We start from the raw sequence: 20,061 nt of genomic DNA, 5'->3' as shown, positions 1-20,061 counted from the left end.
TGCTGCGGTGCTTCTCATCTGCGCAGGACTGCTTGGATACAAAAGTGCTTAACCATCGTCCTCCCAGGAGCTGTTAGGTGCTGCAGGTGGTTCACCCGTGATGCAAACGTCATAAGGAACCTTGTTCCCGGGGCACCCGGTGGCTCAGCGGTGGAGCGCCTGCCTTGGGCCCAGGTTGTGACCCCGGGGTCCCGGGATCCCGGGATCGAGCCCCACGTCGGGCTCCCCACAGGGCGCCTGCTTCTCCCTCTGCCTGGGTCTCTCAGGAATAAAAATCTAAAAAAAGAACGTGGTGGTCGTACTTGTCCGCTGGGCTGCCGTGCGCGGCTGCTCGGGAACGCCTCCCCAGAGCGAGCTGCCAACTGCCGGGGGGGCCTGCTCTCCTCACGGACCCAGGAGCGAACGTGTAGGTCTGTTCGTGTGTGAGCGTGCGAGTGCTCAGAAGTGTGTGTGCATGGGCGTGGACGTGGATTCAGTTTTAAAGTAAGATTTCCACCCTGGCACCGGCTCCTCTTGTTTTTGAAACGTCTGGCTTATCCTCATTCAGAAATTAAGTGCCAGCCTGTCCCAAAGGGACACCCGCGCTCTGCTTCCCTGAGCGGGAGAGCCGAGGCTCCGTGGCAGTGGCTAGGTGCTCCGCCTCGGGCTGCCTGCGCCAAGCCAAGGCAGGGAGGGAGCCCGGTCCCCGGCGGGTGGGCTGCCTGCCTGGGCCGCGGCTCTCCCCTCCCCTCCTCCTAGTGGTCTCTACACTTCGGGCCAGCAGCCCAGGCCAGAGCACCCTGCGACTCGCCCCACACCCTCGGCTGGCTTCAACCTGGAGGTGTAGGCAACAGGAATCCCAATCCCCCTCGTGCAAAGCTGAGGAAGGGCCAGTGTCTACACTGGCAGGAACCAGCTCAAGCTCTAAGGCCAGGTGGAAATGGAATAAAAAACCCAGGCTCTGGTCTGGTCCGGAGCAGGGCAGGGGGGCGCAGAGCCGCTCACCACCATGGCCCACACACACACAGACCTGCTGGGCTCGTTCATGGTCCATGGAGCACGAGTGGGACCGCGACTCCACTGGGCGCGATGCGAGTCAGGACCTACCCCGCCCTCCGCCTCGCTGGGACAGACATGCCGTGTGCGTCACCCAGCCCACACGGGGCCGCCCTGTTCTCTGCACGGACGGCTGGAGGCCGAAGTCAGGACGAGCCCCGCTCCCCGGGGGCAGCAGCCGGTCCGTCGGCCGGGCTCTGGCACCGCAGGCCCCGGCTGTGGCTGGACGAGCTGCTCTTGATGGAGGAGCAGTGACCGCACAGCTGGCTGGTGGCCTCCTAGGCGCCTTGGGGACAGAGGCCAGCGCTCCTGCACCAGGCCGGTGTCACCGGGGAGGGGAGGGGTCAGCCCGGGGGACAGCGCACCAGCCCTGGCGGGGAGACCACTGCACACGCTCGGACACGTTCTCCAGCTGTTTATTCCCTCATCGGTCACCGTGGAGGAGGAGCCCCGACTACGGATATATTGAAGGAAAGACAATCGCACACAACACCCAGCTACGGCCCGGGCAGGGACAACACGACACGGAACACAACAGACACAGAGCCTGCGGGGGCTGCACGGAGGGCTCCGGGGCGGCAGCGCCACGGCCACTGCCACAGTCCAGGTGCTTCGAGACCAACTCCAGGCCGTGCGTGGAGGTCTGTCACTTCAGGACAAGCCCCGACGTGAGCGGCCTGTGCCTCTCCAGTGGCTTCGGCCCCGTCTGTGGGTGAACGGCCTCGCGTGCCCCTCGAGGCGTGCTCACAGGGGGAGGGCCGGGCAGGAAGGGAGGGACTGCGGTGACCCCCCCGGCCCCTCCTCCTGGGGCAGCACCCCTGCCAGGCCTCGTCCGCCCCTAACAGCTGAATGGAAAGTGCACATCTGGGGCCAGGACACCGCGGGCCCGCGCATCTGGGGCCAGGACCAGTGCCTGGTCGCTGGCAGCCCAGCAGCGAGGAGCGAGGCCACCGTCACCAGGTCTGCGTATCAGCCTGAGTCCAAAACGATGCAGTGGACGCAGGTTCTGGCAAAAGCCTTTCAGGAGTAAGTGGCCAGTGCCCCACACGCCCCACGGCCGCGCGCCTCCTGCCGTCTCGGCCGTTTCCTCGTCCATCGCTCTGAGGCCCATGAACTGTACCTTCTGGACACTTTTTGGATTTTTTTTTTTTAAGCCTAAAAGATAGTAGTTTGTCTTCATTCTTGTTCTTTGGGATATTTTTCAGTCTTAAGATAAAAGGATACTTAAACTGGGGCAATCCTTCTCGTGTCAAGATATTCCAGCCACACACACGTCACGACGTTAGCACCACATCAAACCGAGTGACGGGGCCACCAGCAACCAGGGGCAGAGACTCCTGAAAGCTGCGGAGCCGAGCGTTTGCCCGCAGGGTCTCTGCTCCCAGGCTCCGCAGCACCTCCCTCCGGGCGGTCGACCTTTACCACTTGATATCTCGGCTGAGCACAGGGAGCCCGGGCCCCTGGTACTTGGTGTGCAGGGCCTCCTGGGCTCTGGGCGAGTCGGCCCCATCCAGCCACTCCTGGTACAGCTCCTGCACATGGGCGCTGCTCTCGGGGGGCCGCACGGGAATGTCCGCGTAGATGCCCTCCATCTGCCGCAGCAGCGCCTTGTCCGCGCGCCCGTCCTCGGTCTGGGCTTGGCCCCTGCCATTTAAACATCCTGAAAGACAAGCAGGGAGCTTATTCTTTTCCTCCTTTTGCTTTAAAGGGATGGTTTTGGGGCAGGAATGACGGCAGCAGGCGGCAGCGTGCTGCCCAGGCCAGAGCTCTGGGGCCTCCGGTGCTTACCTACGTGTGGCAGACGGGCAACGGTTTTACATAAAGTGGGGTGAGCTGTCAACCTCTCGACCCAGAGAGCAGGGGGCAGGCCGCCGGGCAGCCACACCCCTGGGGTCTCACAGAGCCTCCGGGACCTCCCAGGTCTGCGGCTCACTCTTAGGCTCCCAGGTGTGTAGACTGAGGTCATGACCCAGAACCGGCAGCTAGTCTCCACCCTGGCTGAGCCCCTCTCCACCCGTCCTGGGCAGCGCCTACCAGCGCCCCCCTCTCCAGACCCTCAAGCCCCGGGGCTCCCCCAGATGTAGGCACCGGTGAGTCTGCCCAGCCGCCACCCAGGGCTCGGGGGCTGGAACCCTCCCCCTGCACTGTGGGCCCAGTTCACCCAATGAACCTCATCCTCACCGGGTCTGCTGCTCTGCACCCCGCACGCCCTCCCCAAACGCCGGCAGGTTTTCACCCTGGCCCTGCCTCCACTCCCCAGGCCGGCTTCAGTCGTGTGGGCCTCCCCACCCGCAGAGCGCAGGACCCTCTCCCGACACCCGCACCTACTGCACCCACACGTCTCTGGCCTCCGCTTGGGGCCCCTGCCCTGGTGCCTTCCCGCTGGCCTCCGTGTCTCATGTGGGTCCCCCTGCCACCCGGGGCAGAACCTGGCAGCAGGTGGGGCCATCTAACGAGGAGCAGGCTCTCACCTGGTGCCCCCAGCAGCGGCTCTTCGCTGGGACTGTGATCCCAAGGGTTTCCCAAGGGGACCCCCTGGCTTTCTTGCCACGCGGTGAGGGAAGCAGAGCCACTGTGTCACAACCACCAGGGCAGCACCCGCGGTCCTACCCAGCTGTCAGCTGAGTGAGGCTTGGGGGCCCCTAGGGCCCGTCTCCTAGAGGGCTGTGAGGGGCACAGTCCCGCCCAGACCCCACGTCTTACCCCCCGCGCAGGCGAGCACCTCCACGAAGTGGTATGGGAACCTGCCTTTCTTCAGTTTCAGAACCACGTTCTGGATGTTTCGGAAGCCGTACGCAGCAGCAAAGCGTAACAGAACCTCCCCGTTCTTTTCAAGGGTCACCTCCTGGAAGTCTTTGTTCCTGGAAGACAAACAAAATGGACTTTGATCTACAGAGTCCTTCCCCTGTGGCTGACAATTATCTTCCAAGCTAAGTTTGAAAATTAGCAAATGAAAAGTCTGTGAATAAGGACAAGGCTTTTTGATCTTGGCTCTTCTAAAGCCTATAAATAGGACAGCCCCCTACGCCCACCCCCTTGCAGGGCCACGCACACCCACACACCTACCCGCCCCCCCCCACCCCCGGGGCCCTGGACAGAGCGCCGACCCCACTCACAGACCTCAGGGTGCGGTAGGTGACCTCCCCCACGTCCTCGTCAAACAGCTGCTTGGCTGCGTGTCTGAAGACGTGCGCCAGGTACCCGTCGGAACTGGCTCCGTCGTGGCGCCTCACCTCCTCCTCCTTCGGGCCTCCAAACCTGGCCAGGCGAAGAGCAACAGCAAGCATGAAGTCAGGTTCCAGGTTTATGATCCCCACGCAGAGGAACTCCTTCACGGATATTTAGACTTTGAGTTTTCCCCATCAACACGAGCGGTCACCTGGGGCCTCAGATCGCGAGGCCCACTCGGCGCGCGGCCTGGTTACTCCCTCTGCTGCGCCGGCATCTGCGTGTCCCCAGAACAACCTCGACGCTTGGGGACAGAGCTGGGACTCTGAGGGCCACTCGGGGTCATGTGCACGTGCCCCAGTGGGGACAAGGACAAGCACAGGCTCTGGCCACAGGCCAATGAAATTCCAGACACCTCCGTGAAGCTTCCACACAAGGGCCATGACTGCTAAGCGGCCCACGTCTGCCGTGCGCGGAGCCCAAGACATACGTGGGGTGGCGGCAGCGGTCATCGGTCAGATCACCAAGACAGCAGAACCCTGGGCCCTGTTCCCACGAACGGCCTCGAGGGAGCTGCTCTTCCCCAGAGGGGATCCGGCCTCAGGCTGGCACGAATGCCAAGGCCAGGAACATGCGAAGTTCAGGAGTGGGGGTGCGGACACGTACACATTCCCGCGGCAGCCCCGGCGCCCACACTCCCAGCGCCAGCTCCGCTCACCGGGGCCCTGCTCACGTTCCACTGGGGACACACGGCTGAGGGTCATGGTGGGGGCCGAGCCGCGACACGGGAAGCGGCAACCCCAGGTCGGGGTCCCCTGCCACCCCGTCTCTCTGCCGCCCACAAGGGGCCCCTCCCTGCAGAAGTCACTCACACAGTGTCGACGGCAGCATCCTTCACCGTGAGGTCACTCTGCTCCATTATTTGAGCGATTTCACCTACAGACAAATGAGGCGTAAGGACACGCCAATAGGACATCGCTTCCTCGGGAGCTGCTTCCAAAATTACGTCCCCACTGGAGATTCTGTTAAGGTGACCTTGGCCACGGTCACTCTGTGGTGGGCAGGAACCCATTTCTAGCGCAGGATGACGTTAATGTGTGAAAACTTCTGATAAAACGTAAGAGAACAGTCCAACTCCTCCCTCTGCTCTCGAAACCAGGGATTTTGCAAATTCTCTCTCCACGTCTTTGTTTCTGAAGCAGAAATCTTGTGCATACAGCCTCCCGTGGACAGATGACCAAGACACAGTGGCTGCATTTATTACGTGGGGAACGGGATGTGCAGCGGTGGGCTGAGAGTCAGAACCACTTTCCTACTTCCCTTTACATGAGGGCCCCCAGAAACCCTTGCTGGAAACAACGAACATTTCTACCAACCGCCGTGGCATCGTACTCGCACGAGAAAACTCAACATGTGAGAAATGTAGTAAAATGGACTCTGTATCCAAGAGGGAGACCTGCATACGGTCCTCACGAAAACCCACCCTTTGGCAGGTGTGCGCACGCCCTCCTGTGTCCCTTCCACGGCGCCTGTGCACTGGGGCCCCTTCCAGGGGGTCCCAGTGCTGGAGGCTCAGGTCAGGGGATCTGCACCCGGAGTCACGGCTCCTACAGGGTGCGGGGCCCGTCTTCAGAGCCCGTGTGAAGTACACCTCGCACAGGTGTAGCCCACCCACGCCACCTCGTGACTGCGGCGTCCCGCTGCGCTCCTGGGGGCGCCAGGGAGCCACCTGCACCCGCGCACACAGAGGCCCTGTTGCGGGCTCTCGGCCTATGTGCGAGCGCAGGGCACAGTGCAGGGGCTTCCGGCAAGGTCACTGCAGCACCACGGGTCCCCTGACTCCAAGTGAAAGGGCCTCACTGTGTTGCCAGGAGCACGTCTGGTTCGTCAGCAGAGCCCCCGCTCACCCGGACCCCACGCTGTGCGAGCGCTGTCCCTCTCCACTTCCCTTCAGTCAAGCCCTCGGGATCCTGTCGTGACCCCAGAGGACGACCGCCAGAGGCCCCAGGAGCACCCAGGCCCCCTCACCTGAGGTTAATACGCAGTCAGCACCCCGGAAGCCATGTGGAGCGGTGGGGAAGTCTTCTCGAAGGGCCTCCAGTTTCTTATCGTAGCAAGGAGCCACAATAACATGGAAAATCTTGTCTGGGGACAGGTTCTGGGGAGAAAGAGCAAACCCGGTTTGTGGCTGTGGGCAAGTGAGGAGGGGCAGCTGCAGGCTGGTGCCTCCTCAAGGGCGAGGCCACGCAGGCTCTGCGCCCAGCAGGGGGGGCAGCATCGGGTCCATGCGTGGTGCCGCCTCGCTACCCCCAGAGCCTGGAAGGTCCATGGCCTGGGAATGCCAGGGCAGGGCTGCAGGGAGCTGAACCCGTCTTCCCGCAGACCCTGAGCCGGATCGGCAGCCACACCAGGGGCTCCTATGTGGAGGGCAGAGCCTGAGGATGGTGCCCGTCTGCCCGTCCGCCCATCCGTCCGTCTGCAGGCCCACAGGACAGCTTACCCTCTAGGGCTGGCAGACTCCTGGACCCCCTCAGTAGGGGGGTAAGCACAGGATGAAGCCCCACAGCTCATTTTTCTGCCCGCCCCCCCACCGTGAACAAGGATGTCAAAGGCACGTGGCCTCTTGAAGCTGGCCCTGGGCCTGCGGGACCCTAGTTTCCCTCTGTTCCCAGTTTCTGCAGGGCCAGACCTCACTGGTTCCCTGGAGAAATGTATGATCTGCATGAGGAGGACTGTGGGCACCCGGGCAGCTGGGCACAGACCACAGGAGGGTCCAAGCCATGGGTGGCATCCAGGCGTCAGGGACCTCTGGGAGGACCCAGGCCTGGCCTCTGCTGGGGCTCCCGGGGCGGCCCCATGGCTGCAGGGGGTCTGAGTAGACACCTGGAGTGGGGAAGGACAGCACAGGGACCCGCTGAAGACGACATGCCACCCATAGGAGAGGGCTGGGCAGCTGAGGGACGTGGAAGGCCTTGGGGAGCCTGGCTGGAAGTTTAACCATCACGTGAAGGTGCAAGTGGCTAAGGGAGTCACAGACCTGCTCGCTGTGCTCTGGGGGCAAGGCCGGGGCCCCCCTTAGCAGGATGGACAACATTTCCACTTGGTCTGGGGCCCAGAGCACCCTGGACGTGCCTGGTGGGAATGTCCACCATCTCCTGGGCATGCACTACCCTCAGGGAGGAGGTCAGCTCACCTGCCGCCTGGCGAAATAATCCTTCACCAGAGAGCCCATGATCTGTTGAGGAGACTTGGCGGTGCACAGGTGGGGGGTAACGGGGTGGCCCAGCACCCGTTCGGCGTATCGGACCCAGCCTGGGGAGAGAGCGGGTCCGTCAGCTCCTCACAGTGGCTTCCTCCTCCTTCCCATCACACACAGGAGAATTCTGAGCGCCCAGACCCCGTCACCTGGGCCTCACACCTCTTCCTTCCACTTCCAGGGAATTCGCGGCAGCTCCCCGGCCAAGCCGCTTTTCCTCAGCACCCCGGGCCATGGGGACCCCAGGTGCACACACCCTAGACGGGAAGATGCCCCTGCCGGCCCGACCAGAGGATGGAGGGGAAGGACGTGCAAACCGTGTAGCGGGTCCCCCCAGAGAGGACAAGCTTGGAGGAGCAGCCGTGAGGCGTCTTCCCAGGGCCGCGGCCCCACTCCCCCGTGGGCTGCAAGGCTCTTCTGCTGCCAGCAGCCACGCTCCGATGCGGCAACAGCCACAAAGCCTGCCCAGCTTCACTCACCTACTGGAAGTTAACAGGCAACCACTGCCCACTTTTCAAGGCAGTGTCCTAAGAGGACGTCCGCACCAGCGACGGCGAGGAGAGCGCCAGCACACTCGCTCTACGCCGCTGGAGGGCCCAGCGTGGCAGTGAGCACTTCCTGAGCTGCTGGGGGCCACTGTGCCCTCCGGGGTCAGCCCTGCTGCTGTGGTTCCCACAGGGAACAGGGGCCAGAAGACTGCGGGGGCCAGAGCTCGCACCCTTCTCCCGGGCACAGCCGGGTGAGAGGCAGAGCACATGGGGACGCCTGCTGACCGATGTCATGGGGCGGACAGCCGCCGAGTGACAAGCTGCTCCTCAGCCAGGGGCAGCCAGCCACCTCCCCGGGACCACTCCTCGCCGGGAGGAGCAGCAGGCGCCAGTCAGACGATGCGAAAGTCCCGTCTGAACAAACTCAAACGGGAGCCATCACCTGCACGCAGGCCTGAGTGTGTGGCGAACGTCTGTGGTGACCCAGAGGAACCCCTAGGCCCACGGTCACTGGAGCCTTTGGGGGCCCGAGGCCCCTCCCACCACGGGTGCGGCCCGGTAAGGCCCCAGCCTGCACCTGTAGACACGGCTCTCGGGCAGATGGCATCTGTGCTGCGGGTGCTGAGGGCAGGCCGCTGTGTGCCAGCCAGGGGACCAGCAGGGACGTGGAGGAGGAACCAGGGCCCGGGGCGCCCCACATCTCTAACCACACAGGGTAGCACTTCCCCGAGGATCTCTGACCTAGAACTCGACACAGCCCATGCCGGCCCTCACGGAGACGCGGCCGTGGGTTCACAGCAGCACGGATGTGACAACAGCATCCGTGTCCTTCCTTATAAACAGCTGACCCCCTGCCCCCGCCCGCTGGCCATCCTGATGGGATGGGATGGGGGATGTGCCCAGAGAGGCGGCCCGGCACCAGGCACCCAGGAGCTCTGCAGGTATTCTGCGGGGCACCGGGCAGAGATAACCCCCACAGGAGACATTCCATCCCTGTGTGCACAGCAAGAGCACCCCAACACCAGGAGCCCGCGTGACAAGGCCATGCCCAGAGGGCCAGCATGGGACCACCCACAGCCCCGTCTGCCACATCGCATCCTCTGACCCTGAGGTTGCTCTCATTTCCTTGCACTGTTGTAGAACAATGTGGATTTTGACAAGGTTTAGTTTTGAACCAAGTCTCACCTCATGTCCCTGAATCTGACACGCTTGGGTATAAAGACCTCCTGAAGCAAAGTGCATCATCCAGGAAGAACATTCTAGAAGCTCGAAAGCTACACGTAAACAGACTTGGACAGCTCATACCCTGGATGCAGCAAGGATCATCAAGTGGGGGGGTGGCCGGTCTGCACCGGGCAGGGGCTGAGTGGGGGGCTCCGGGGTGGGCCTGCTGGGGTCTCTCCCAGCACCCCGCTCCCTCCGGATCTAGGATGCCCAGTGGCTTGGGCTATGACCTCTGGCCTCACCCACCTCCGCTCCTGCCCCCAAACACGGACCCGTGAAACACGGTGCCTTCAGTGAATGGAGGCGCGCAACGGCCCCAAGTGCTCACCTGGACAGGCGGAGGTGAGCATGGGCAGCGCGGGCTCTTCCTCGCTGTGCTGCTGGTATCGACGCACGAACTCCTTCTGACTCTCCAGGATGCTGAAATCCGCGGCTATTGTTGTATCGAACACATAGTGCACCCCTGCAGGAAAGAGGGCTGCGTTCAGCTTCCCCTCACCTCAAAGTCTGCAGGCTCCGGAGCAGACTTCACGGGCGGGTCCAGGGCACCCTGGCCTAGCTGCTCAATCTCGCCTCCTTTCCACCACGAACTGCAGAAGCCCAGGACTGTGTCTTACCTCCTCCTTCAAACAATAAACATGGGTCGTTTCTCAACAAGAAAATACGTATGTTTTCCTTCTCGCTCTCTCTACGTCTACACGTACATAAACACCTCACAGTGGCCATAAAATTAATGGAAGGTTATAAAGTACCGCACACGCTCTTCTGTCAGTGGTTAAATTCCAGTCTGTGAGGATCCTTGAATCTTTGAAATAAATAAAGTCAGTAAATTGGCAGACCATACTTTTCTGATGGCCTAATTTTTATGCTGATTTGTAACTAGCTTTTCTTTTTTAAGCTATCTTTTAAAAAATAATATCATAGGGCAGCCCGGGTGGCTCAGTGGTTTGGCACTGCCGTCAACCCAGGGAGTGATCCTGGAAACCCAGGATGGAGTTCCGCATCAGGCTCTCCTCTCCCTCTGCCTGTGTCTCTCATGAATGAATGAATGAATGAATGAATGAATGAATGAATAAATAAGTAAATAAATCTTTAAAAAAAATACCATTTTAAAAGTTTTTTATTTTTAAGTTTTTTAAAAAAATTTTTTTACTTGAGACAGAGAGAGAACATGAACAGGGGGAGCAACAGAGAGAGAGAGGGAGAAGCCAACACCCCTTCCACTCCCCTGAGCAGGGAGCCTGACTCAGGGCTCAATCCCAGGACCCTGGGATCATGACCAGAGTGAAGGGAGAGGCTTAATCACCCATGTGCCCTATTAAGCTACTTTCTAGCATTTTTTTTTAAAGATTTTATTTATGATATATATATATAGAGAGAGAGAGGCAGAGAGAGAGAGATGCAGAGACACAGGCAGAGGGACAAGCAGGCTCCATGCAGGGAGCCCAACGTGAGACTTGATCCTGGGTCTCCAGGATCAGACCATGGGCTAAAGGCAGAGCTAAACCACTGAGCCATCCAGGGTGCCCTCTTCTAGCATTTTTTAAAAAAGATTTTATTTATTTGTGAGACAGAGAGCGAGAGCGGGGTGTGGGGGGGTGGGTGCAGAGGGAGGAGCCTGATGTGGGACTAGACCCCATGACCCCGAGATCATGACCTGAGCTGAAATCAAGAGTTAGAAGCTTAACCAACTGCAAAACTCAGGGACTTTTTTTTAATTTTTAAGTTAATTAATTTATTTATGATAGAGAGAGAGGGGCAGAGACACAGGAGGAGGGAGAAGCAGGCTCCATGCCGGGAGCCCGATGTGGGACTCGATCCCGGGACTCCAGGATCGCACCCTGGGCCAAAGGCAGGCAACAAACTGCTGAGCCACTCAGGGATCCCCAAGGGACCTCTTTTAATCTAACTTTTAAAAATAAATTTTTCTGGGGCACCTGGGTGGCTCAGTGGGTTAAGCATCTGCCTTCAGCTTGGGTCATGATCTCAGGGTCCTGGGCTCAAGCCCCACACTGGGCTCCCTGGTCAGGGCAGAGTCTGCTTCTCCTTGTGCCTCTGTCCATCCCTCTACTTGTATTCTCGTGATTTATCTCACATAAATAACATTTTTAAAAAATACATTAAAAAAATAAATTTTCTTAACACTGGCACATAAGCCTGAGCCAAAACAATATACTTTTATTTTTTATTTTTTTATTAAAAAAAATTTTTTTTTAATTTATTTATGATAGTCACACACACAGAGAGAGAGAGAGAGAGGCAGAGACACAGGCAGAGGGAGAAGCAGGCTCCATGCACCGGGAGCCCGATGTGGGATTCGATCCCGGGTCTCCAGGATCGCGCCCTGGGCCAAAGACAGGCGCTAAACTGCTGCGCCACCCAGGGATCCCAACAATATACTTTTAATAATTACAACAAATTTAAGAGCTTTAATACCTGTACCCAGTGCAAATCTTAAAATTTAAGATTAAGTTAAATTAAATTAAAATTAGTTAATTTTTCTTAAAAAGAAACATTATAAAATGTAAGTATCATCTTAACATATAAGGGCCAACTCTTTACTTAAAAAATTCGTCCCCAAAATAGGGCCTTTCAGTACGAGAAGTGAGAGTATCTAGGAACTTTTTGGTCTCTGGTAAAGCCCAGCTGCCCTGAAGCTTCTTCAGATCATGAGCATGAGGAATGACTGCCCCACGCTCGTAGCCGTGGCCATCTGGAAGCAGGCAGCGAGCGGAGAAGCCACCCCACCCAGCGCTCCAAGGAGCAGAGGCTATGTTTATTCTAAGGGTCCCCTTAGTAACCCCCCATGTGGTTAGGTCTTCAAAAGCCACTGTAGGGGCGGCTGGATGGCTGTCAGGTAAGCATGTGACTCTTGGTTTCAGGTCAGGTCGTGATCTTGGGATCCTGAGATCGTCTCTCTCCCTCTGCCCCTCCCTCGGCTCATGTGGTCACACACACACTCTTTTTGCCTAAAATATATACATCTTAACGAAAGAACCCACTGCAAAAAAACCAGAAACTCATGTGCGCAAGTATCTCCAGTTCTCATGTTTGAGAGGGAGGACCTTCCTTTGTGCACAGGACACTGCCCGTCCTCTCTCTGCTCTTCGGAGAGCATCCTGGGAAACCAGATGCGGATCGTCTTGCAGACATGATGCTCTATCATCTGCCAGATGCCGTCTGTGGGCCCTGGGAGCCCGGGCAACACGGTACTCCTCAGGGAGTGCAGGAGCCACCTCCACGTCCCCAGCCACCCCATCACGTGCTGCCCCTGGACGGCCAGCTACAGACAGCACAAGACACTCGTCCGCACAGCAAGGGGGGAAGGGAGGCCCGACACCTGCGGGTCAGCGGCAGGGTCTGAAGTCCCTGTCCCTGCTGTGCCCTGGGGAGCTGAACTCTGCAGATACGAAGGGCAGCCATAAGCTGGCCTTGTCAACTCACAACAATATCAAGGCGCCTCACCAAGACTTTTGAGGAAGCCGCAGAGTCTTCTGGAAGCATCAGTCACACTGAGGCGGAATTTGGCAGCAAAGTAAGGCAGAGACTGAGGGCACACCGACACTGCCAGCACCTTGTGCTGTGAAGGGTCACATTTCTGGGGGAACAGAGAAGAGGGTCAGATGCGGCTGAGCAGTGATGGAGTCGGCCACACGGGTGTAGCACGTGTCCTCTGAAAGACTGGTAGGTAGCACATACCTGCACTAGCAAGTGACGAGAAGGAAATGGGAAAAAATTAGGATGAAAAGGTGTGACATCCCAAAAGATTGTCAATTTTTTAAAAACAATATTCTATCAATAAGTGCCAATGCCTGGATGAAAGTGGGTAACTTTAGGAGAAAAATAAATATTACAATATTGGCCCATAAATAACTGAAATGACCCTACAATGATTAAAACCACTCACACGCCAATATACGTCAATTAAAACAGAATATAGACACTGAAACAGCATCTAGAATCTGTCCCCAAAGAGGCCGCAATTCCCGCTCAGTAGGGCAAACCATAGGATGCACGTTTCTTTTAAAGAGAAAGGAGAGAGACCCTGAAGCGGGCTCCGTGTTCAGCACGGAGCCTGACACAGGGCTGTGACCCCACGACCCTGAGATCGTGACCCGAGCCGAAACCAAGAGTCAGACGCTTAACCGACTGAGCCACCCGGGCGCCCTAAATTGTGGGGTATTTTTAAGGAGCGGATCATTCTCACCTCCTATAAACTGTTCTAAAGGATACCGTACGAACACGGAACACGGCTGTCGGCACCCTGTAACCGAAAGGAATACCGGCAGCTCAAGAAACCCCTCGAGAAGTCTGAACAACTCATCACCAACACAAGGGCCGGAAGGCAGGAGCGGCTCGGGCCAGGTCACCGGTTAGAGCCTCCCACGCGACCTCCGAGCTGGAGCTTAGGGCAGACACCGGGTTCCCGCGATGGAGCTGCACGGTCAGACGCCGCCCGGTCGGTAAAGGGGAGGCCCCGGCAGTGGTGTTTGGGGGCTGAGGACTGGGCCGCTCAGCGAGAGAGCCCCCACCCTCGGCCGGGGACGTGCAGGCCCAACTGGATGTGGGGAAGGGGCGGGAATCCCGCCCCTGAATCACCCCACAGAAATGTGGAAGCAGGGATCGGGGTGGGAGTCCCAGCCGCTGACAGAGGCGGCAGCTCCGGGCACCGACGCTGGGCTCCCTCTGCCTGCGCCCCCGGGGTCTCCAGGCCTCACTCCACTCTCTCAACGTGCCCTCCTCTGAGGGAGCCGCTCTGGCAGCGGCAGGGCGTCGGCCTGAGCCCAGGGCCGCGGGCGGCAGAGCAGAGAACGGGAACCGCGGAGCCCCGACGACAGCCTGGCGGCTGGCTCACCCCGCCGGAGCCTCCCCTGCTTCCAGGCTCATGAAACAACCATTTCCTCATTGTTTATACCGGTCTGAGTTGGGAACCCACCTTCTGCGGCCAAAATGCGGACTGGTGTGCACCTGCCGGAAGGGTCTGCAAGCATCTACTCAAGAGTTAAACTTTATAAGCCTTTCCCCTGACGTTGACTCAGGCGTCAGCGTCGGGGGGGCGCTAAGCTGCCTGACAAGCGAGCCGAGTTCGTTCCCTGCAGTAAGACAGGGAGAGCCACTTTGCTCAGAGAAGGACGAGGAGCAGGTGGGGAACCCCGGGGAACCCGACCACCAGGAGGCAACAGACACACCGCGACAGCGGAAGGTCGTGCATTGCTCTCTGACGCCGGGACCTCGAAGCGCTGGGGGACATGTCCAGGAACAGGCCCCAGGGGTGGCGGCCCACCACGTAAACCCACGCTCCTCATGGATCTGCCTCGCTCCGGCACCCCGAGTGTTACGAGAGGCGGGGGAGTGCCTGTGGTGCCTGCACGGCTGTGGGCCGGGTGGGGCGCGGAGGGCTTCCCGGGAAGTGGCCGTGAGCGCGAGGGGAAATGCTTTTCGGCCCCTCTGCCTTCACTTGCCCTTTCACCTGTGCTTCTGTCAGGAAAGCCACTGGCCACAGCTGAGCGGCACGGGTCTACAGGACAGCCGAGGGAGCACAGCCGAGGGAGCACAGCCTGACAAGCCCGTCGCACCAGAGCCCCGTCTCTGGGAACAGGCGAGGCATCCTGCCTCCCGCCACATCGGTGAGGGAACTGGCGCCCGGGTGGGGGCTCTGGACAGGGTTCACCCCAGCGAGGGCCAAGCCGTGTGCCCTGGGCCCCAGCAGAGGCCTCCGCGCCTCACCTCCACCCCCAGGGCCACCAAGCGCCCGGAAGCCCTACCTTATTGAGGTTCAGAACTCGAAAGAAGTCCTTGACGTTCTGCTGAGAAACCTGGAGTCCCTCCTCCGCGGTCACACAGCTGTCACACGCCAGGCAGTCGCTCAGAAATATCTTGGCATCAGCCAACTTATGGAATTCTCCCTTCTACAAAAGAAAGATGTTTTCATCTAATTCTTCTTCAGTAGAAACTCTAACACGTGCTCCTCTAGAGAGAACGTTAGCACGAGAGCATCACAGAATGCGGACGAGGGTCACCCTGGGCAACACAGAGCCAGGCCTGGAGCTCCGGATATTGCAGTCGCACAGAACAGGCCACAGTGACACCAAGGAGGGACACGGGTGACACGCCAGGGTAGGAGAAGGACAGCGCTGTCACGTGGTGGGAAGAAATCCACATGCCCAAGTCCAGGGAGCTGGCCCGGCTCCCCTGCTCGCTGTCCCCTCTGTCGCCCGGGAACTCCCGCTCTCAGCCCGCTCTGTACCCCCCTGGGGAGCCCACCTAGGCCCGTGGCTCCCCAGGGAAGCTGCAGCCCATCTCAGGAGGTCTGCACACCCCCCGAGGCGGCCAGAGCTGTCACTCCGAGGGTCTGGAGCACGTGGCCTGGCACACGCCTGGGGCCTAGTACCTGCTGCTGGGCTGCGCTGAGAATCCTGGCCCTGGGTCCCCACAGGGGCGTCCGTGAGCCCAGTCTGCATGGTTCCCAGCACGACTTCCTCAGGCTCTCCCGGGCCAGACCCCCTCCCACCTTGCCTGCTCCTCCCGCCTCCTACACATGTGCCAGCGCCCCCACTGCCAACAGCTCTCCAACCTCACCTCCAGTGGAGCTTGTTCCCTTCCCAGGCTCCGGGAAGCTCTATCTGGACCACCAAATGCCCCCAGCGTCCCACGCTGCACGCGCCCTCCTGCCTTCATCACTGGTGTGGCTGCCCAGGCCCCCCTGCCCTGTCTCCCAGGTCCTGTCCTTCACTCTCCCCTGCTTGAGCCTCCCCCGACATAGGCTCTGTCCACACCTCCCCCATGCCTGGTGCGTGCACCCGCCCCTGAGCTGCTCACCCTACTGGGGTGCCGCCCACTGTGCTGGCAGGGTGCTGCTGAGGCTGTGCGCACACCTTATCTGCACCACCACAGCCCTGGGAGGGAAGTAACTCAACTCCCCAAGTCACTGATAAGGAAACGGGGGCCCCAGGGTTTAGATGTCTGTCCTAGGGGATGTGGCCAGAGGGCAGGTGGGGGAGGTGCCAGGCACTCCCTGCCTTTTCTGCCTTTGCGCCCTGGTGCTGGTCACATCTGCGGCTTGCCGGGCCCTACAGCTGCCAGGGCACAGGACGCAAGAGGGGATAGATCGGTTCCTGTCAGGATCACCAGACTAAAGAGAAACCTGCGGCTGTTTGTCCCACGGTGCCTGCGCTCCACTAGTGGTCAGGACCAGTCCTTTCCAAGGGAACAGTGACCTCTGCTACCCAGCAAACGTAAACCATCACTACTAGCTAAGAACAACTTAAACTCTCAAGAACTCAGCTAGGGAAGAAACCACTAGAAAAATAAACTTACAGGACTACGAGATCTGAATTATTTTATAGATTATCTTCCTAAACTCCCATTTTACAGAACGGAATTTTTCATTTAAAAAAAAAAATGGAGATTTAGGGGCACCTGGGTGGCTCAGCAGTTGAGCATCTGCCTTTGGCTCAGGGCGTGACCCCGGGGTGCCGGGATCGAGTCCTGCATCGGGCTCTCTGCATGGAGCCTGCTTCTCCCTCTGCCTGTGTCTCTGCCTCTGCCTCTCTCTCTCTCTTTCTCTCTCTCTCTCTCTGTCTCTCATGAATAAAGTCCTCAAAAATTAAATTAAAAAAATGGAGATTTAAGTATTGTAACGTTATTTTTAATAAATGACTAAAGATAATATTTTTCTTTTTTTAAGATTTATTTTTATTTAATCATTTGAAAGAAAGAGCGTGCAAGAGCACAAGCAGGGAGAAGCAGACTCCCTGCTGAGTAGGGAACCCGATGTGGGGCTCAATCTCAGAGCCCGGAGATCATGACCTGAGTTGAAGGCAGACGCTGCACTGAAGGCCCCCCAGGCGCCCCCTTTCTCTTTGTTCTTCACGCAGTTTGTTTTGGCGTGGTGTATTCTGCGAAGACTTGCTCTCGGGCCCTTCTGTCTCAAAGGTCGTGCGCTTACGAACAACCATTCTGCATACCCGCGGCCCCTGGCAGGGACACCACCACAGCATCTTCTTTCTTAGGGCAACGATGTGCAGGGGACATGACCCCACCAAGAGGACAAAAACAGCCACAGCGTTTACCCCAGGCTAATGCAAAACTGAGAAATCACTTGCCTCTGCATGGTCCTGGGCCAGGCTCGGTACGCCGACTGACGCATTCTCTTGGTCCTCGGTCTTTGTTTTCTTATTACATTCCTTGATAAAGCAAAGGAACATATAAAAGTACGACTTTTAACCTGACTCTCTCAACTTAGAAAGGTGTATACGTAGGCTCTGAACCATTCACCTCCTGTGCAGAAATCTTTTCTACAGAAACAAAAGCGCCTGGACTTGTGGACACACACACACATCCTCCTCTATCCGTGTCCTTGCAGTAACTGAAAACTAGAAGTAACGGGGCCTTCCACCAACAGGTAAATTAACACCGACAACCGGGACGCCTGTCATACTTAGAATACAATGAATGAACGAATTGTGTGTAATGCTCTGAAAATGTATTTCCCTATAATGTTAAGTAAAAAAAAAAAAAAAAAGCCGGGGGGGGGGGGGATGATGAAATATTTATGTAATCCAACTTTTGAAAAAAAAAAATAAAATAGGGGCAGCCCTCGTGGCCCAGTGGTTTAACACTGCCTTCGGCCTGGGGTGTGATCCTGGAGACCCGAGATCAAGTCCCGCATCGGGCTCCCTGTGTGGAGCCTGCTTCTCCCTCTGCCTCTCTCTCTCTTTTTCTCTGTGTCTGCCATGAATAAATAAATAAAATTAAAAAAAAAATAATCCCCATTCCTCGCCGAATGGCTCTTTATGTTATCAGAGCCTAGGAGCAAGTGTGGAAGGCGACTGTGGTTACTATGGTTACCCAGGTGGAGCCAAGGACCAGCTCCCGTCCTCCCTACCTTCCTGTTCTGTCACTATAATGATGTAAGTCGCATAAACACTCCTCAAAAAACATGTTTTGGCGATTATTTTAATCATCCACGTCAAGAACAGTGCTCGCTGCGGCTGCCCTGAGTGGTTACTCAGGTTGGTTCGCTTTACCGGTTCGCTGGTGTTTCTTTTGGCTTCAAAAATGTTTTGAAAGGACAGACAAGTGCACCGAGAACCGGAAAGACCAAGCATGGGCCCAAATGTAACGTGACCCCGGGGCACCTGGAAACGCACCCGCAGGTGCAGGAGCGCCGGGGCATCTGGCAGGTGCAAGTGTCCGCGGCGTACAGGCCACCTGCGGTCGCGCTCTACCCGCTGGAACCAGGACTGAGCCCGCGAGGTGACGAGGTGGCCCGGACGCACAGGGGCCGGGAGCGGCCGATCCCAGAGCCGGGGACCGCGGGACGGGGTGACCCGGGGGACCGCGCCGCGGCCGGCACCGCCCGCTCGGGGCTCCGGGGTTCCGGGAGGCCGGTGACCGCAGGCAGCGCCGACCCCCAGCAGCCCCGCCCCGGGCCGGGCCGCCCCGGACCGCGACCTCCAGACTCCGACCAGCCCCGCCCCGCCCGGGCCAAGCCCCTGACCCGACCGCGACCCCGACCCCGACCCCGACCCGGCCGACCCTCGGCAGCCCCGCCCGCCGCCGCCAGCGCGGGGCGCACCTTCCGCGTGCAGTGCTCACACTTCATCTGGAGCGGGGCAGGCGCGGGGCCACGGCGCGGCCTCTGAGCAGCTCCGGGAGACTCGGTCACCGACGCCCGGCGCCCGCCGCCCTTTGTTGTAGTCACCCCCGGCGCGGCCCCACCCCCGGCGGCTGCGCTCCACCAATGAGAGCGTCGGGAAGGGGCGGGTCACAACCCTAAGCCAATAGGAGCGCAGAAGGGGGCGGTGCGGCTCCCGCCCACATGTCTCCGCCTGGACCAATGACAGCCGCAGGAAGGGGCGGGCCGGGCCCCGGAGCCAATCGGAGCGCGCGGGGGCGGAGTGCGGCGGACACCTGGAGGCCCGGCGGGTCCCCGCGCCCATTTGGCGGCTCGTGGGTCGGGGGCGGCACGGAGCCCCCGGACGGACTCTCTCTAGGAGGCGACCCGGCGTGGCCCTGGGGCGTCTGGCCCGGCAGCTCCGCTGCACCTCAAGCCTGTCCCAGGCAACGCCAGGCCACCGCCATTGCCGCCTGGAGGCGCGTCACGTAGGCCAGGCAGGTGGCAGTGCGCATGCGCGGATGGGCACCACGTGGCGCCTCGAGGACGCTGCGAGGTGGGTGTGAAGTCCGGGCGCGCCCCGCGGGTGTGCGGGTGGTGGGCGCTGGCTTTGCAAATCGCCAGGAGTTATTATTTTCTTGGTAAAACGGCACCGCTTGCAGGGCTAAAGCGAAAATGTTTGATTTGTAATAAACATTTTCTCAAGTCAGTGTCTGCGCTTTGCAGGATGATTGGGCATGTGAAGAGCGCATTGGAAAGTTCAATGGAGCGTAAGGAAAGCAACGGGTGACCTTGAAAATAAAGTTGCCAGGCCTTTTGGTAGCAAAACGGGTTCCTGGGGAAGTAGAGGATTGCAGTCCAGACCACAGGACATCTGCACCCAAGCCATAGGCGAGTCTGGGGCACAGACAGGAAAGCGGGTGCAGGAGAGCAGAAGCTCCTCGAGGCTGAGCTGGGGCTGCCTCTCGCTGGCTGGAGGAGACCCAGGGGCCTCCTGCTCGGGTAGCAACCTTGTGCTTAGGTGGGCTCTGTCCGCAGGTACCTGCTGGGTGTGCAACTGCGAGCGGGTGGGCGAGAGCTCCCCCTGCCTGCCCCCTCCGCGTCCTAAAGAAAGTTTCCTTGACCCCGTTTCATAGTTTACAGTAGTTGGTACAGCTGTTTACAATCGCATGAGTGAAACGCAGGAGGTCTTCATTGTTGCCAGACTAACCCCTGCTTGACTCAAATCTACGTGGCACCTCTCAGAAAACACATTCCTTCCATTTTCAGCG

General features: G+C 59.0%; 1 protein-coding gene across 2 annotated transcripts; it reads right to left on the bottom strand.

The window, feature by feature from the left end:
* Positions 1 to 1,435: 1,435 nt before the first annotated feature.
* NARF (nuclear prelamin A recognition factor) lies at positions 1,436 to 18,882 on the bottom strand. Of its 2 annotated transcripts, XM_041726794.1 has the most exons (11): positions 18,752 to 18,882; positions 17,277 to 17,357; positions 14,937 to 15,080; positions 12,637 to 12,769; positions 9,500 to 9,634; positions 7,397 to 7,515; positions 6,232 to 6,361; positions 5,076 to 5,139; positions 4,156 to 4,293; positions 3,739 to 3,896; positions 1,436 to 2,695 (listed from the first exon to the last, which is right to left on the bottom strand). In XM_041726794.1, the coding sequence occupies exons 1-11, from the start codon at positions 18,776 to 18,778 to the stop codon at positions 2,454 to 2,456; spliced, it is 1,371 nt and encodes a 456-aa protein (XP_041582728.1). In that variant the 5' UTR covers positions 18,779 to 18,882; the 3' UTR covers positions 1,436 to 2,453. The 2 variants fall into 2 exon arrangements, with proteins under 2 accessions (XP_041582728.1, XP_041582729.1); XM_041726795.1 differs by lacking the exons at positions 17,277 to 17,357; positions 18,752 to 18,882 and adding an exon at positions 15,751 to 15,901.
* Between the last annotated feature and the right edge of the window lie 1,179 nt (positions 18,883 to 20,061).

The sequence above is a fragment of the Vulpes lagopus genome, chromosome 12 (genome assembly GCF_018345385.1).
Source record: "Vulpes lagopus strain Blue_001 chromosome 12, ASM1834538v1, whole genome shotgun sequence".
NCBI lineage: Eukaryota > Metazoa > Chordata > Mammalia > Carnivora > Canidae > Vulpes > Vulpes lagopus.
The sequence above is the reverse complement of the archived record's forward strand: the minus strand, read 5'-3'. Positions and strand labels throughout refer to the sequence as shown.

What these genes read in the sequence shown, in the direction of transcription:
- NARF (XM_041726794.1), bottom strand. Translation starts at nt 18,778, where the DNA reads ATGAAGTGTGAGCACTGCACGCGGAAG. An exon ending in ATTATTTCGCCAGGCGGCAG is followed by an intron (nt 6,362 to 7,396) that starts GTGAGCTGACCT and finishes CTTTCTCCCCAG; the next exon opens with AACCTGTCCCCAGACAAGAT. An exon ending in GTCACCTACCGCACCCTGAG is followed by an intron (nt 3,897 to 4,155) that starts GTCTGTGAGTGG and finishes TTTGTCTTCCAG; the next exon opens with GAACAAAGACTTCCAGGAGG.